This window comes from Phyllostomus hastatus, unplaced genomic scaffold (assembly GCF_019186645.2).
Source record: "Phyllostomus hastatus isolate PE091 unplaced genomic scaffold, TTU_PhHast_1.1 phas_scaffold_11, whole genome shotgun sequence".
Classification (NCBI taxonomy): domain Eukaryota; kingdom Metazoa; phylum Chordata; class Mammalia; order Chiroptera; family Phyllostomidae; genus Phyllostomus; species Phyllostomus hastatus.
The window spans coordinates 4,067,979-4,085,752 of record NW_025334005.1 but is presented as its reverse complement, the minus strand read 5'-3'; the positions used below and the strand labels follow the sequence as shown (position 1 = coordinate 4,085,752).

Sequence of the window (17,774 nt, the reverse complement as noted above, 5' to 3'; positions counted from 1 at the left end):
CGGCCCATGGGCCTCGGCATAGCCCGCCACTTACCGTGCCCGCCGCGGGTGAGGAAGGGCATGCGGTTGATGGCGATGGGCACGGTGCCGTGCTTGCTGTGGAAGTGGTGGACGTGGTGGGTGGTGCTGAGGCTGGAGGAGACCCGGGCCCCGTCGGCCGCCCCCGGCAGCAGAAGCAGCAGCAGCAGTAGCGGCAGGAGAGGTGGCGGCGGCGGCGGCAGGGGCCCGGCCAGGGCGGGGGGGCGGCGCGGGCACCCCCCCGGCCCGCTCCCCCCGGGGGGCATTTCGGCCCGGGGGCGACCGCCTCACAGCCCCATGGCCGGGGGCGGGGACGCGGGGCTGCGCAGCCCCGCGAAGCCCCCCTCCGGCTCCGAGCCCCGGGGGGGGGGGGTAGGGGTGAAGAGAAGGAAAACCAGAGCCCAAGCCTCGGTCCGGAGCCAATGAAATCAACCGGATCCCGCCGGGGAACCGGGGGTCTGCAGAACGGCAGCGCCAAGGTCCAGAACGCCTGGGTCCATCGCGAGAAGCTAAGGGCCTCCCCGCATCCCGGCGGGGTCGGGGCGGCGCGGAGGGCCGTCAGAAACCCGGGGGAGCGCCTGGGGGAGGGGGCATAGTTCCGGGTGGAGAGGTGGGGAAGGCGAGGGGGCCGAGCAGGGAGGGGACCGCGGGGGAAATCCTGCGGAAAAATCGAGCTGGGGAGGGGACTGGAGCGGAGAAGCGGGAACCCGACGGAGACTAGGGCCGGCCGCGCGGCTGCCGCCGCTGCGGCCCGACGGAGGCCCGCGCAAAGGAGGGAGCGGCCGGGGGGAGGAGGGGCGGGGGAAGGGGGAAGGGGGAAGGGAAGCAAATCCGGGTGAGGGGGGAATGGAATGGAGGGAGGGGAGAGGAGAGGAGGGGAGCAGGGCTGAGCAGAGGAAAGGCGCGAGCCTGCGAGATTCCGGCGGAGCGATGGAGGCAGCGGAGTGTTGCTGCAGAGGCAGAGAGGCTGGAAGGGAGAGGGAGGAGGGAGACTAAGGAGGCAGGAAAGGAGGAAGTGGAGAGGGGAGGGGAGTGGGAGCGCGGGAGGAGGAGGGGGCAGGGCGGAGGGACCGGAGCGGCTCCTGGTCTGCGGGCGGCGCTGGACAGCTCCGGCGCGCGTCACCTGGCTAGCCAGCTCCGCGCTCGCCTCTCCTCGGCGCGCGCCCCGCCTCTCCCCCGCGCCCGGGCGCGCGCGCCCCTCCCACCCCCTCCGAAGAAGGGGCCCTGCTGAATAATTGAACAGGTCTGAGGCTAGCAATAGAGGCGGCTCTCTTCCTCCTCCTCCCCTCCCCCCCGCACCTGGACGAACCCCAATAGTGCTTGCTGGTCCAGCGTGCAGAGATGTGGCCACCCGACACCTCTGCACGCACCCCTCAGAATACACGTGCGCGCTAGGATGTGGACGGGCCTGGAGATGGAGACACCCATGTGCCCATACAGGCATCAGTGTGCACGCATGCACACATAGGCTGAGACACATACATGCATGCATGTGCTCGTAGAGGCTGGCACATGAACTCACACTCAGCCGAGCATGTGCACATGCTCACAGAGGCATCCACAGGCACACATACGTGTTTGTCACAGGCAAGGAATAGCCAAGCACACACAGACAGCTGCTGCAGGCTCACCCTCCAAAAACAGGGTCATCCGTGTGCACGCACACAGTGCGCCCGGAGCCTCAAAGACACTCAGGAGTAAGACACAGCACCCACGGAGGTCTGCTCACCGCCTCCCCAAAAGGGCAGCCCCCACCCTCCTGCACACCCTCCTGGACCGCTCCAACCCTCCCTCTGCACTCTCCCTGCTCCTCCCCCAGCTTCGACGTCTCCCTCCAAGGGGAGTTCCCAGGACACCTGTCCACTGAGTGTCTCACTTGGGACAGAACCCTTCCTGGGCCGTTTATGTGCAGCTGAGAAAGTCACTTCTCCCACTAGGTGTGCCTCCACTGGGATCTGCCCCCTCAGACTTTTGGGGGTCTCTGGGAAGCGCTTGTCATAGCCCAGGAGGTAAGTGCAGGGAGGCTCCCTTCCCTTCCCTTTGTCTGGATGTCACCTCTGCACCCACATCAGCCTGAGTTCTGCCCAGAGGATGCTCTGCGAGGTCTTGGGGGGGCGGGTAGGGAAGTGGGAAAAGAGGGGGGGAGGTAGAGATAGACCCTCAGAGGAGTCAGGGATACAGGGTAGTGGAGTGAGAAGTGGTGAAGAGGGGGCAAAAGGGAGTGGGGTAACGTGGGAAAGGTGAGGAGAATGGGGGAGAGAAGGGCAGCTCCTGCCTATTGATTCCAAATTCCATCTGGAAGCAAACAGTATCCCCAGGAGCCCACGCCTGCTGCACGCAGCTCCCGGATGCCGTCAGGACCCGTGACCCTTTGTGGCTCCTGCCACCTCCCTACCCTTGCTAGGTGCCAGGACCCCTTGGGACACTGGCCCTTCAGAAGTGAAGAAAGGGTCCTCAGAGGTGCCCAAGAGGAGGGTCCGAAGTGGCGTGCGGCCCCAGGAGGGAGGAGAGACCGCATGCAGGCTGGGCCCCTCCCCCCACCAAGGCTTGTCCTCCTTCCCTCTCCATCCCATGCTTGTGCCCCGGGCTCTGAAATATAGACTGACACAGCTCTGAGCAGGCAGAAAATTTATGGTCCCAGAGGGAAGGAGGGAGGAGCCGGCAGCGAGAGGAGAGGAAGGGAAACCGCCTGGAGGCCAATCAATACCAGTGAGTGGGAAGTGGAGAGAGTTGGAGGGAGGGGGTGACGCTGGGGAGTGTGGGGGGAGGCAGAGGGTAAGAAAGAAGGGAGACAGAGGTGTGCGAGAGATCAATAGAGGCTGCGGAGAGAAACGGAGCAAACGGAGAGACGGGAAACAGGGGCGCAGGGACGGTGACGAACCGATGGCCTGGGGGGAGGCCTGAGCCAGGCCCTAAGAGACAGAGCAGCAAGCAGGCCCAAGGGGAGCCCCTTGGCCCGGAACCTCCGCCCGGGGCTTCGGCTGCACGTCAGGAAGTGTCTCTCCTTTTGGCTTCCTTCCTCTCTCACTGCGTATTTACTGTCTTATTCATCCTCTCCACTTCCCTCTTTCTCTCAGAAGAGATGGGTTCTCGCCCTTCGAGCTCTCTCCTACCTCCCAGAACAGAAGTCCTGAGCCTAAAAGGGACACAGAGATCCCTTTGCCACCACCCCGGCTTAGTCCCCCACACCACAGATGGAGAAACTGAGGCCATAAACGGGGAAATGTTGCCCTGCAGGTTGGACCTCTTTCATCTCAGCCTCAACCCACCCCACTCCCTCACCCGGCCAGTCCACACCCCAACCCGGACCCTCTGAGCACAGGGTCCGGCTCCCTCCACCCGGGCCGTTCCCACCCACCTTCCTCTCTTCGGATGAGGCGCCCTTTGGCGCCCGGTGCTGCCCCCAGGACCTTCACGCTCGTGGGCTGGTTGGGGGACAACTGAACAGGCCTGGGCCCGTCTCCTGCTTGACCTCAAGCTGCAGTGGGGCCTCAAGAAGACCAGCCCCAGAGAGACAGCACGGCACGAACCAGTGCCAACAGGGAGAGTCGGGAGCGGGGGCAGTCCCCAGAGGAGGAGGGGCTGTGGCTTGGAAAGCCCCGGCAGAGTCCCCGACTCTCAGGTTCCTGCCCCATCCTTCAGGGCAGGGAGCGCTGGGGTACCCCAGGGCTGGCGTTCGGGAGGCTCCCAGGTCGCACCCACCTTGCTTTTACGGCCACGGCTCTGCCGCCAGACTGCAGACCAGGGTTCCTGGGTGGTGCCACTTCCCCAGCCCCCCTCTGCCCACCTCCCACGCACCTGGAACCACAGAAGTCCCAACCTCTCTTCCCACCTCTGTTGAAAGATGGGGTGACTCCCGAAACCCCCATTCACTTCTATGCCCCCTTCCAGAAGGTTCTGCCATGCGGGAGTAGAGTCTCGACCACGGGCAGCCCCACTTCTTGATCCTGATCGCCTGCACCCTCAGCAAGCCAGGCCCACCGCCCGCACCACCAGCACCCCGAGACTGAGCGAGCCGCAGCGAGTAGCAGGGTCCGGAGCGCCCGAGGTCCCGCTGGGCTGCACCACCCGCACCCTGGCTTAGGGCCAGGAGCTGAGGTCCGCGTCCTCGTCGGTGAAACAGGGTGGCTGGTCTCCACCCCACGGCCTTCTCTGAGTAACAGATTATGAGGGCTTTGCAAGCTCCAAACACTAAACAGCAGTGAGGACTGTTATCATCAGCAGCGAAGGTACCACCACCTTCCGATCTGCACCCAGCTGAGTGCGCTAGACAGGACGGGCCCGGCCCAGCCCCACCTCCACTCCCAGCAGCCAGGGCTGGGATGCCCCTGAGCTGCCCGTGGTCTGGGGGTTTTGGGAAGTACCCAGAACGGCAGGTCAGACGAGGGAAATTCTGGGGGACAGGCAGGGCCTCGCCCGAGGGCACAAGGACGGTGTCAAGGGAGATAGGCCACATATTTTTTTCTAGGGAGGAAGAGAACCATGACCCACGGGAGAGCCCGTCCCGGAACCAGTCCATCCCATAGGAAACTCAGGACCCCGCCCAGATGACTGAGGCTCCCAGGTGCAGCACGGCGGCCGAGGTGTGGACCCCCGCTCTTGGCCCGGATCTACTGTTGACTTCCTCCAGAAATCCACTCCCCCTCCAGGGTGTGTGTGTGTGTGTGTGTGTGTGTGTGCACGCGCGCGTGTGTGTCCTTTCCTCCCAGGGCAGGCCACCTCCCTGGTGTCTCAGCAGGGCTGCCCTAGGAAGCACCACTGAAGTGATGGCTGAGGGAGCAGCCCACTCCCCAGCCCCCGCCCCAGCCTGATCATCCGAAGAGAACTCCAGACTCCACGCCAGTAAGAGGCTGCCTCTGTCCCCTTACTGCCCCAGACGCCCTCTCTCTGCCAAGCTCTCGCCAGCTGCTGGCCACCAGCCACTAGGGACTGGAAACTGCTGCTGAAGCTGCTCTGGGGAGGGGGGGGGTCAAATAATATGCAAGTTGGCAGGCAGATGCCCAGCCAGGGAGTAGAAGAAGCAGGCAAGGACACCAGGGAGTGCCCTTGTGGCTCCAAGGGACAACCTGCAGTCAGGGTTCTGGGGTGGGGGGGGAAGCATGGCCAATACCCAGGGAAGCCAGCTGTCCAGCGGCCTGGCCTCCTGGGAATCTCCCGAGTCTGCCCTGCAGGGCATGGTCCTCTCCAGACAGGAGAGAACAGGTGTCCACTGCATAGTTCTGAGGGCACCAGAGAAAAGGGGCACAGGTCGACAGCAGCCCCCCACCCTGGGCGAGAGTGTGTATGTCTGAGCTACACACACACACAACATGGAAGACCATGGCCAAATTTGCTTCGGGAGAGCAACAGAGGCTGACACTTTGGTTCTGGGTGAAGGGAGCAGTGTCCCGCCAGCTCAGAACGAAGAAGAGGGTCCTTCTATCAACAGGTCGCCCCAGAAACTCAGGCAGCGGCCATCCTGCACAGGTCTGAGGGAAGAGAATGGGAGGGGACCGTAGCCAGCAGCTCCCCTCGGGCTCTCAGGACACGAAGGGAAGGGAAGAGAAGGAAGCCAGCACCAAGGCCCTCAGAGACCCTCCTCCTCCCCCTCCCCAGCTGTCCCCACGGTGAGGAATGGGCCCGGACCTGCCCCTAGCAGCCCCAAGCCTCCCTGGCACTCACGGTCATTGCAGACAGGGCCTCCGTAGGAAGTCATGGTGCAGTCACAGGTGAAGCCATCCCACTGCTGCAAGCAGACGCCCTGGTTGGCACAAGACTCTTCGGTGCAGGTGGTGCTGGGGCCTGGAAGAAGCGGGAGGAAGGAACACAGCGTGCTCAGCCCAGCCCCCTCCCTGCCCAGAAGGTATGGAAGCTTCAGGACCAGGCCGAGAGGTGCTGCTCTCAGTTCTGCTAGGCAGAAAGGGCCAAGTACTGATGAAGGGGGAGGGGGAAGGATGGGGGGGCTCCAAGACTGCCAGGCTTGGCCTTGAACTGTGATAAGGGGCCAGGGTGGGAGTCAATGGGGAGAGCAAGTGACGCTTCAGCCCCCTGTACCCCTGCTCCAGAGCTGGGGGGCAGGCTCGTGCAAGGCCTGAGAAGGAAGGCCGCTTTGCTGCCTTGGTGTGTCTCGGCAGCTGGCCCTCCTATAGCCTGCAGGGTCACACCTGACTGCTCCGCCCCACACTCACCGTCACAGCCCCTCTCCACCTGCCCGATGCGGTGCAGGGCGTCGGCGATGAGGTCTGGGAGGCGCCCGTTGAGGTCCACGGAGGCCAGGCAGCCCTGAAAGCCATCCCGGGAGGCCACCAGCTTGGGCAGGCTGCTGAACATATTCTTGCTCAGACCACCAATGTACAACTCCCCTGCAAAGGGAGTGGGGTCAGAAACCTGGGCCTCCCGGGCCCTGTTCCCCTCCCAGGACATCACATCTGGTTGTCAGATCTGCCTGCACGTGCAGCGGCGTCCCAACCCGGACTCCGGTTTCCTCTGTGGAGATCCAGCGCCTGGCACAGCCCCACCCCCACCCCTTTCTTCGTCCTTCTCCACCTTGCCATCTGTCGGCTCCTCTCCCAGAGAAGCCCAGATGCAGGGGGTGGGGGCTGGGGGGAGATGGGAGGGAGCAGCTGGAGAAAACCGCTCCACGCTCTCTCCCACGCATCTGATTCCAGTTCCGGCCTGCAATCAGGCCCTTTCATAGACATGCAGCCCCAGCCCCCTCCACCCCCATTCCCCCCTTCCAAAGTCTCCGGTCCCCAGAGCTCCTGCAGGCCTCCCCCAGCCTCTCCCTACTCTGAGTTCTCTCCTGGCAGGTGGGGTTGAAACCCAGCTTTGTCCCCCCAACTAAGGTTTGGTTGGCCTGGAGACTCTGGGTGACATGGGGAAGTTCTCAGGTCCACCCGATCCCCACATCGCTGCCTGGTCACCTCAAACCTAACTCCCTGGACGTTTTGGCCAGCCGACAACAGAGTTTCAGTGGGTCAACCCTGATGCCCTGGCCATACGCTCAATGCAACACAAGGCAGGCCCAGAGCACCCTGGGTTGGCAGCCACGGTGGGTTACCTGTGGCACATCGCCCCCTTCTGGAAGCAGGGAGAATTGGCAGCACCATGCCACACGATCTGGCCCAGGATCTGACCAAGCTTCCAGTTCCAGCTCTGCTGCCTGCTCATTTGACTTCAGGCAAGCCATCTAGCTTCGAGAAGCTTCTATTTCCACCTCTCCCAGAGGGGGATGAATGAATGGTCTCTGAGGATCCCCCTCAAGCTCAGACAGTCTGAGTCACACTGACACCCATGGGTCCCTATGGAACTGAGGGTTGCTTTGGGCTAAGGAAAGAAGTTGCCCTCGTTGCCCCACTGGGGTCTGGAATAGCCACGGGTATTGTCCGCACTCCTGTTCCCACAGCCCAGCTTGCAGGCTCATCCTCCTCTCCCCTGCTCTCTGAGCCACCCCTTCTGGGATGGGGCAGGTGATAACTGCTTCGGTGGGTGCTGAAGAGGCCCTGGGAACTTGGGCCCTGGTGTAATGCTAGCCCACCAGGGGACCCTGGGCCAAAAAACGTGCCCAGAGCCAGCCCAGCCAAGGCCCACCGTATATGGCCAGGGCAGCAAGCAGGGACCCAGCTACTGCCACTCCCACCCCCGCCCACCCACTGCCCCTCCCGCCCTCTCTAAGCAGCTCCTGCCAGGATGCTAAGCTCCCCATTCTCTCTCCAGCCCCATCCAAGGTAGGCCTCCTAACCTCGGAGGACCAAGAGGTCTTCGGAAGGCCTGGGCTGCCTACTCCTAGCTTTAGAGCAAGGCCACCAAACCACCCATGAGGCACATCCTGTGACCAGGCTCTCGGTGCTGAGAGGACAGCCTTGCAGGAGAGGTGGGCAGACCTCTGACAAGGGCACGTCAGGCGGGACACAGTGGGAACAGGGAAAGGTGGAAACCGTGGGCGGGGGAGGAGGCAGAGTCACGCTGATGAAAGGGCACCCAGAGCGGGGTGATCCTGCAGGGCCCAGGGGGTAGCTGGTCTAGGGCCAGGCCTCCTCCAGAGGCCCCGGGCCCCCACCTTTGAGGTCGAGGTTGCGGGCGCCATTGGAGTGCTGCGTGACGGTGCGGGAGTCGATCTTGAGTGTGTGCACGTTGCCCGGGTCCCTGGACACCACCACGTTGTGCCACTGGTTGTCATTGACCGGCTTGTCCGAGTTCCCCTTCATCAAGGACGGGCCATTCCCCAGGTCAAACACGTAGTGGATGTACCTGCCCCACGGTAGGGAGGAGACACGGGGTCAAGGTGGCGGCGATGCTGGGGAGGAGGGACTACAGCTGGCAGGGGCCCCCGGGGCCCAGGAGGGAGGGGTAGAGTAGGAGGCCTCACAAGGGAGAGCCCCAGACCAACGGCACAAGGACCCTAGTCCTGGGGAGAACATGCAGACGGAGGGCCACCGGGGAGCTGGCAGGGGAAGAGGTTGGTGGGGGCAGCTCGGTCCCCTGGGACCGGGGACCGGGATGCTCTATCTAGGGTGGGGTTTCCTGGGCAAGAGAGGCCACGGGAACACGGCCTGTCTTGTGCTGGCAGAGAGGGCTGGAGGGCCCAGGCCCAGACAGTGAATGAAGAACAGGTACAACTGGAAAACCCCTGGCAAGGAAGGGACTGGGGGGTCATCAGGGCAGGAAAAGGGGTGCTGCTTCGCCATCTTGGCTGGTGGCTGGGACCTGAATCAAGCTTGACCTGTGGTGGTGGGGGGGGTGGGGAGCAGGATTAGACATCCCAGCCAGTGGCTAAGGGGCCATATCTTGGCCAGCAGGGAAAGGGGACCACTTCCTTGACAGCGGTGCAGTGCCCAGCACCTCACCCCTTGACCAGCTCAATGACAATGAAGTCGTTTCCGTTGCCAGAGTTGAACAGGAGAAGCCCGTCGGGGGCCGTGGTCTTGAACTGGAAGAAGAGGTGCATGGAGGCGTAGGCTTGAAGAGTGGCCAGTGCCAGGTAGCTGCTCCGACTCTTGAAGGTGACAGGATCGGCCACAATGGCACGCAGGCCAAAGCGAGCATTGAGCTCGCAGTAGGTGATGTCCCCGTCCTTGCACTGGTCCATGTAGGGCTGGCCGTTGAACACCAGCCCGCTCAGGTGCCCGATGAAGTTGGAGGGCACCACAGATATGAAACGCCGCTCTGTCATGATGCCCGTCTCGATGTTGTAGAACTCCAGCCGCGTATGGGCTCCTGCCATCTGTCCTGCTCGGGACGGGAGACAGAGGTGAGGGGCGTGGCTTTGGGGCACAGACCGTAGGATCATTTCTGAGGTTGGGCCGTGGGTCCCCAGGAGCCTCCCCTCCACACAGGGCCACACAGCAGACACGTCAGCACACAGCCCTCAGGTAGGTGCTGACAGCAAGCACAGCTCCGGGATCCAGGGGAAGTGGTGGGACTCGTTAGTCCTGCGTCTGCAGGCTTCCAGACACTTGCTGCCTGCAGGGAGTTGAAGTGGTCCCCGGGGTCCAGCCCCCCCCGCCACCAGTATACCACCCTTGAGGGAGAAATGACAGCAGCGGCTTGAGAGAAGGCCACCCTAGGCAGTGGTCACCCAGAACGGGACCAAGCACAGGTCACTAGAAACGTGTCCACCTCCCTGACCACAGACCACCTACCCTCCACAGTCACGTTGTCCACAGACAGCTGCAGGTTCTTGCCACGCCGCACCACCCTCACCGTGTGCCACTCGTTGTCATTGAGCTTGTGCCCCGCAAAGAGGGTCTCAGGGCCTTTACCTGCGGCACCAAGGGGGGAGTGAGCGTGGCACCTGCACACTCCCATACACCCCAGCCCCGGCACAGAGCCTCACCGCCCGCAGACATGGGCACGCAGGTCCACACACAACCTACCGCACATATTTGGCTGGGCCACACACCCACGCACACAGGTACACACACAAACAGAGCTTTGTACACACCCAGACACACTCAGTACTACCACTCTGTATAGTATCCAAGGGCACCGTTGGAAGAGACTGGATGTGAACCGTGCCTTGTGAGGCCCCGCCCACAGACACGCACAGCCAGCATCTCTCCCAGTCTCCTAACGACCTTCGGTGTCCGTGTGTGCAGCCAGCCCCTAAGCTCCCAGCATGCGTGCACAGACCTAGAACTTTCAGAGCCTCACCACACACCCACTTCCACGCTGGCAGTGGAACCTCCACACAGACACACGGCCCCCCATCTACACAGGGACCCAGTGTGACCTTCCCGCACAGGCAGGTTAACGCCACACAACCTGACGTGCAAGCACACACGGCACACTCAGCATGGCCAGAGAGGGGCATGTTTTTTAGGAATTACGACCATTGATCAAGACCAGGATGATCTGCTCCCAAGTCTAAAAAACATCTTTAGAATGGTGCTGAACCTTGCAGCACTCCCAGTGCTCCCCAGTGCTCAGGCCGGCAGGGAACAGGGCTCATCACGCATATGCACGCAGGTACCAAACACTCACAGAGACACGCTCAACACACGGAGGCCCTCCGCCTACGCCTGCCCGGTTCCTGCGCTCTCCTACACGACCTCAGGGCATGCCATGAGGAACCACTGAGACAGCATTGAGCCCAGGGCACTGGGATGCTCAGAAGTGTCCACACTCACCCTTTCTGACAGCCTCACTGTCGCTTTGAAAGCACCCCCATTTGCAGAGACTCGGCCCATAAGGGACACAGGCGCTGGGGGGGCGTTTTGAGGCCCTGACCTAGCTGGCCTCCACTCGTCTCAAGCCCCATCTTCTCTCCTGTGTGCCTCGCCCTCCCCCTAGTGGCCGCCTCTGGAGGTGCAGCGGAATATCCGAGCCCCTCTCTCTAGCTCCTTCCTGCCGGTAAAGGGTGGTGGGCCATGCTAGGGCAGGGGCCACCAGGTCTTTGTCCCACCCTTTCTGAGATGATGAGGTTTCCTGGCCTTCCTTTCCCCAGACCCGGTGAACATGCTGACCCCAGGCCCCCAACAAACTCTCCCTGGCTTGGCTTCATTTGGCCCATTCTGTCCTCCACAGCCACACCACCGTCCTCCCCACCCTGGCTCCCCTCCCCACACCCACTGCCCAGCCCCCACACAAGCCAGTGATGAAGGCTTCTCCTCCCCCCACCACCCCTCCCAGGCCCCAGTGTCCAGCATCCCAAGCCCCTCGGGGCTCTGCCGAAGAAGAGGGAAGCCACTTACTGGGTGCGCAGCCGACGCGCAGGCAGTCTGGGGGGGCCATGGGGCGGGCAGAGGGGAAGGGGAGACAAAAAGGCAGAACAAGTTTTTTTTTTTTTTTTACATCCTTCACAGGGAGGGGTGTCTGCGGGCGGGGGTTCCCCCCTGGGGCCACTTTCCGGGGACCACGCGTGCCCAGGTGCCCTCTCTCCCCTTCCACAGTTGGATCCCTCTACCTCCTGCCCCCAAAAGGGCTCCAACCCTCCCCAGGGCTGGGGGGCAAGGCAATCAGGTGACAAGAAGAGGGCTTGCTTCTCCTTTCTTAGAAGGGCCCAGGCCTCTCCTGTCTGAGGGAGATGGGCACCTTGGGAATCTCAGTGTACAGGGGATCATCAGGGGCTGAGGGCCTGACCAACCCAACACCGCCCCATCTCTGGGAGGGAGGTGCGCGGGCCGGCCAGAGCCCCTGCCTCCCCTGCCCTGGGACGACTCCCTGCTCAGAGCTCAGGTTGTGATGCATCACTCCCCGTGCCCTCTGGGCTCTGAGCTCAATGGAGGAGTCTGCCCCAGGGTCCCCTTCCGGTGGCCACGTGCCTCCCAAAGTCCCAAGGGGCTGGCACCACCCCTACAGGAACCTTCTTTCTACCCTTCCTAACCCAGAGGATGCCAGGCTGTCACTGGGGACCTAGTGGCCCCTCACCCTGAAGAGGAACTTGTATTTATCTGTTTCCCTAGGAGGGGCTATGGCCTCATAGATGGGGACACTAAGACCCCCAAAGCATGACTCTGAGGACACAGAAGGTCAGGGCCAAGCAGGCACCATAAGCAAAGTCCCCTGCCCCTGCCCCAGCCCCAGCGTGGCTGTCCTCCCACTCCAGGCTCTGAGGGCCCCACATGGCCAGAAAGCAGGGGCTGTCTGCACAGAGCTGCAGCCCGGGCCTCTGGCCATCCCCCTGCTGGGGCACATGGCCCACAACACGCCAGCTGGCCAGCCCTGCAGAGGGAACGGAGCCCCGGGGCCCTGTGAAGTCAGGATCCCGAGTGTCTCTCTCCTTCAGACCCAACAGCCGGGAACTGCAAAGTCCTGCGCCAGGAGGCAGATAAGCTGGGTCCTAATCTCATTTTGGGACGGGCAAACCTCTCTAAGCCTTAGCTTCCCTCCCTGTGATCTGAGGGGCTTGAACAAGAGGATCCTGAGCTGGGAGCAAGAAACAGGTATTCACCGGGCTCTTTCCTGCCTTTCAGAGGCAAGCCCTCGGTTAACAGCAATATCTTGGCATCCTGTGACTCGTGCCAGAACAGGCTCTGCTGAGCACCCCAGGGGCTAGGAAACAAAGGGGCATAGGGGAACCCAGCATCCCTGGGCCCTGAAGGTTCCTGCAGCGGAGGTAAGTAGATTCCCCTGGGGCTCTGGGCAGCACGGGCCCCTCCGGCAGTACAGCTGAGCTCCACACGCGTTGTCAACCGCAGCAGAAGAGTGGGGGGGAGCAGCCGGGACCCTGAGCCACAGCCTGGCACCAAGGGGAGGGCTGAGGAGGCAGAAGGTCAAGGGGCAGGCATGGGGCGGAGGGGGGGGGAGTCAGAAGTTCCAGAAAGAGGAAAGAGATAAGGCACCGAGAGAAAAAGAGGAAGAAAAGGGGGAGCAGAGAGAAGGGGAAGCTGGACAGAGAGGGGAGGGGAGGAACGTGGGGGGAGGGTGCCAGGCCTGGAGTCGGGTCACGGGAGCTCTCTCGGGGCCAGCAGAGTCTTCACCAATGAAGGGTCCAAAAAAGAAAAAAGAGGGCTGACAGGGCAGGCGGACTCCATCAGGGAAAAGGCCCAGGGAGGAGTTCAATTCTCCCCCTCCTCAGTAGGGGAGCACCAGGAAAGGGTGTCCATCTGTCCAGAGAAGAGGTGTCAGCTCCAGGCCCACCCTCTGCAGGGACCACACTCTCGGAAGCCCCTGCTCGGATGGGGAGTGAGGAGAGCAAGCTCGCGTTGAAGACGGGCACCCCAGGAGGGAGCCGGCACTGTCTGGGAGGAGAGCCAGGAGCTGCGAGTGTGTGGGAGACACGGCCCTCCGGTGCACCGCCCTGCCCCGCTCCAGAGGGTTAGCGGGTGGCCTGTGGGCTAGTGAGTAACAGGCATCTCAGGTTCAGGGATGGGACAGAAGGGGCTGGTCTGCGCAAACCCACCGAGGCCCTGGTTGGACAGAGCCCAGGGTGAGGATGTGAATGTGTGACGGTACAGGTGGGAAGACGTCACCTGCACGGAAAGCAACTCAGAGAAAGAACCAGTTTCCTGTGCCCCATCTGACGCCCTGCCACCCCCATCCCCCTGAGATGGAGGGCGTTGCGGGGGGGGGGGCTTCTATGCAAGGAGCCTCAGGAGCCCACGGGCTGGAGCCCCTTCTCAGAAGTGACACTGCGGAGCGGCAATGTGCACTCCCGGTGCAGCCCTCATCACAGCTGTCGCCCCAGGAGCCCAGCCAGCAGAGGGAGCTCTGACCAGCCCCGGGTGGGCACGAGGTGACCTTCCACGGCCCCAGGGGTTAAAGGGCTTTGGGATGTAACGTGTATTCAGCCTGGCGTACAACATGAACGAGAGTCGGACTTGCTGTGTACGGCTCAAGAGGGCAGAACTAGGTCCACGAGTGGGCATTTCAGAACGGCGGGGGGATGGGGGGTGCTGCCACCCAGGCAGGACGACCCGATGATCAGAATGGCCACCTCAGAGACAAGGCATTCCTGACACGGACGGTGTCGGAGCACAGGGGGCGCTTCCCGATGTGCTGAAGGAGGTGACTTCTCAGGGCCCCTCCAGCTCTAAGATCCTCTCGTTACAATGTGTCCTTCGCGTTACTGACAGGTGGGAGGGAGCTCGTGGGCACACCTGTCGGAGGGCAACTCCAAGGAGGGTGAGGAGGAACAGGTGGCCCAGCCGAGAACTGGCCCCGGGGGCCGCACCCAAGGCAGAAGGAACCCTGGGACGGAGGTCACACTGGAGCAGGATGAGGAATCCAGAGGACTCTCCGGTCCTCCAGGGACAGACAGTAACCGCTCTGCTCAGGGGCTGCAGGCAGCAGAGCCCTGGGAACTTGCTCAGCATCTGCAGATACGCTGGAGCCCGGGGCCAGGGCAGGAGGCACGATCTGGCTTCTCCGGCAGGTTTCCGTGGCGTCCTCTGCCCGCAAGGAAGCAGCACAGCCTCGGGGCCTCTCTGGGGCTCTCTGGCCTAGCACGCACCCCATCGACTGAGACAGGCACTCGGTGCCTCCTCCCAGCTGTCCCACCCAGTGGTCACTGGCAGACGCTCCCTCTGCAGGACCCAGCACCTGCAGATGTCTGCATCATTGCACTGAGCCCCTGGGGAGCAGCACCGCCACCTGCATGCGGCTCGCTTCCCTTCCTGTAGGACAAGACCACGAGGCCGGACGCCAAGCCCCATCAGTCTTCTCTCCACTCCCCAGGAGCGAGTCCAGCCCAGGGCTGGGGCCTCAGCGGTGCTGCCTGTCTGCGAGGCCCCGCGGGCCCTGCATAGCACGGGGATCAGAATGCAGACCCTGAGCTGGGGTCACGCGATGTGAGGGGAAGCAAGCCTCCAGCCTGGCTCTAAGCTAGCGTCTCTATCCCAGCACGACTTTCCTGCAAGAAGGCTGGTGAGTCTCCAGCATGTGTCTTGCAGCTGTATAATGGGATCGCTTCCATTATTCCATTTGAGCCTCAAAACCGTCACAGAGAGTAGGCAGAGCAAGGATTCCTTTCCCCATTTTACCAGGGAGACCAGGGCTAGAACCCAGATCTCCTGGCCCCAGGCCCACTGCCCTTCCCCCATCACGGCCCAAGGCTGGGTGGCTGGGCGTGGACAGCCTGTTGTGTCTGTGTGACCACACAGCGCCCACACGACCCTGTATACACTTTACTCGGTGTTTGCGGACACATGCGTCTGCACCAAGCACTCGGTCACAGCTTGTCGTGAGCCATGTCAGAGATGGCATCTCTGTGGATGGGGTTAGGAACAGACAAGGGGGAGAGGCAGGTGGGAAGAACTGTCTTGCTGACTGTCAGCCTGAGAACCACCTCGCTCTCTAACTTCTAACTATGTATGTGGCACAGACAGAACACCCTGGCCATGGAAAGCCCTGGCTGGTGTGGCTCAGTGGACTGAGCGCCAGCCTGCAAATCAAAGGGTCGCCAGTTCGACTCCCAGTCAGGGCATGTGCCTGGGTTGGCGGTTGGTCAGGTCCCCAGTAGGGGGCGTGCGAGAGGCAACCACACATTGATGTTTCTTCCCTCCCTTCCCCTCTGTCTAAAATAAATAAATAAAATCTTTTAAAAATGCATAAGTAAAATAAAACAGGAGTGTTTAAAAAAATGGCCATGGGAAGGAGGACGTAGACCCTAAGGATGAAAGGTGCTGAGGGCCCCCAGTGCACGTTTCTCCAGCCAAGGACACCGCCTTCCGTCGAACCCAAAGAAACCCAAGCTTCTTCCTGGGGGACCTGAGGCAGTCCAAGGGAGGAGGAAGCATCTGCCTTCCCGGCAAACAGAAAGCCCCCGAGTCCCCCTGCTGTGTCCCCACCATGCACACAGCCTCACGGAGAACACGTGCACCCCTGGGCGAGGCAGCAGCGTCCCGTGCCGGGCGCACAGACCTTGGCGGTCTGAGCAGCACAGGGCCACTCGGGGCGCCCTGGACTGGTGCCTCCTCACTCCCATGGCCATTTCAGGGGCGCCCGGGGGTGTCGGGCAGACCCGTAGAGGGTTGGCCCACAGGTGTTTCCCATCCCGCCTTCCCCTGCAGCGCTGCCCCTGCCACCCCCTCTGGGCTGCGACCGGGTTAGAGGCAGAGCTTGGGGGAACCGTAAAACCACTCCCGGACCCGGGCTGCCCTCACGCCTCCCCGCCCCCAGCTCCCACCTCGCTCTGCAAACCCCTGTCCTAGGAGTACAAAGGCCAGGTGGCCAAGAGGGGAAAGAAAAAATAAACATAGTATAAATGTTTTAACAAGTTCTTGGGCCCTCAAAGGCCACAGTCTACCCCACGACTGCCCTGGAGACCAGCATTAGCTGAGACTCTAGATAAATATGAAAAGCCCGAAGCTGTGCTGTCTCCAGCCGAGGGTCCTAACCTGCCCAGAAGAGCCCCCCTTCTCCCCAACGCCCGGGACACAAGTGACCCCAGGGACCTGAGTCCTCCTACACCCCAGGCCCTTGGGTGCTGCTCATCTGTTCGCTTAGAGCGGCTACTCTGGAATGGACAGATGTGACCCCCGTCTGGACAGCTTAGGATCTTTTAACTTCCCTGGCCAAAAGTTCCGTGACGGTGGGTGGGGCCTCGTCTCACCCACTACTGCACCCCTGGGTTGGGATGCACCTGGCACCTCTAAGGTGGACCATAAATATGAGCTAGATGAGCGAGCCTGCTGCTTCTGTTCGCTGGGCAGGCCTCCCGGTCCTGCCCGTAGGACACCCGGAGGGGTGCCGGGTGAAGTGGAGCTCGGCCTGCTCTGGGCAGGGGCAGAGGCACGAGCCCCCTGAAGGCAAGGGCCCCCACGCCCTCCCACCCCCAGCTCGGGGCCAGGCAGGCAGGAAAGCACTGAGCTGCAGGCAAAGGACCTGAGTTTGAGTCCGGGCTCCCCGCACCTCTATTCCCATCACCCCCCACTAGCTTCGTCACATTGCATAAGGCAGCATATGAACTTCACAGTCTCTAAAACAGGGACAGCAACACCCTCTGGTGCCCTGGTGTCATCACCAGGCACTCCAGCGTGAAAGCAGACAAGAGGAAGAGGACGTGTCTTGAGGCATCCTGGGCCGCGAAGGCACCTCGGCGCGTAGACACAGACAGACACAGCTCTTCAAGCACAGAGCACAGCAGGGCGGCTATGGGGGCAGGTCCTCCTCGGCTCTGGACCTGCTGCTGCACCGATCCCGGGCTCCGCACCAGGGCGCGCCCCAGTGAATGAACCACGTACAAGCGAGCGGATAAGGCGACAGCCAAGAATGAGCTGTCGGTGCGTGTGTGCGTGCACAGGACGGAGGCCGCCGAGACCCCCGTGAGAACCGTGGAAGGGCGGCTGTTGTACCTCACACACTCTCGGGCACACGGAGGGACCACACTCGGGGCAGCCCCACACGATGCGGCCGCCGAGCGCAGAGCTTCACCCTGCACGGGGCATCCTCACCGGGGATGGAGCTCTCAGGACCCCGACCCGCCCCACCTCCAAATTCTCCCTGGGGCTCCCACCAGCTTCTCCAGACAGAGGGGGCGTGAGTCAGAGGCAAGGTCAGGGATGGGGTCAGGAGCACGGGGTGGGGTGGTTACCGAGGTTGACGGTGAGCTTCATCTGGCCCCCGTCCAGCTCGAGGCGCAGGGTGTCGGCTGACTCCCTGGAAGTGGTGGCCATCATGAGCCCGTACGCCCGCTGGGACATGAAGCGCAGAGACACGTCCTCCGCCTCCGTGTGCATGGCGTTCGGCAGCATGATCTTCATGTACATGGAGCCGTCATAGCTCAGGACCGTGGCCTCTGCCCCAGGGGTGGGGGAAGCGGGGAGTGGGGGACGGGCAAAGGCCAGTGGAGGGAGAGAGAAGACGGAGAGAATCATTACGAGGAGGACAGGCCCAGG

The 17,774-nt window shown here is 62.5% G+C and overlaps 1 protein-coding gene across 25 annotated transcripts in view; it reads right to left on the bottom strand.

Moving 5' to 3' along the window:
- The window catches only part of NRXN2 (neurexin 2), a 103,657-nt gene that overhangs the window by 32,595 nt on the left and 53,288 nt on the right, over nt 1–17,774 (bottom strand). For 8 of the 25 annotated variants that reach the window (XM_045855006.1, XM_045855003.1, XM_045855004.1 and 5 more), the window contains 7 exons: nt 17,471–17,674; nt 11,190–11,216; nt 9,639–9,758; nt 8,844–9,225; nt 8,057–8,247; nt 6,186–6,359; nt 5,680–5,799 (listed from right to left, as the gene is read on the bottom strand). In XM_045855006.1, coding sequence (XP_045710962.1) covers nt 5,680–5,799; nt 6,186–6,359; nt 8,057–8,247; nt 8,844–9,225; nt 9,639–9,758; nt 11,190–11,216; nt 17,471–17,674 — 1,218 coding nt within the window. Of the gene's footprint in view, nt 1–34; nt 356–5,679; nt 5,800–6,185; nt 6,360–8,056; nt 8,248–8,843; nt 9,226–9,638; nt 9,768–11,189; nt 11,217–17,470; nt 17,675–17,774 lie in introns of those variants that run through there. The other 17 variants (XM_045855005.1, XM_045855002.1, XM_045854997.1 and 14 more) reach the window with 6 other exon arrangements.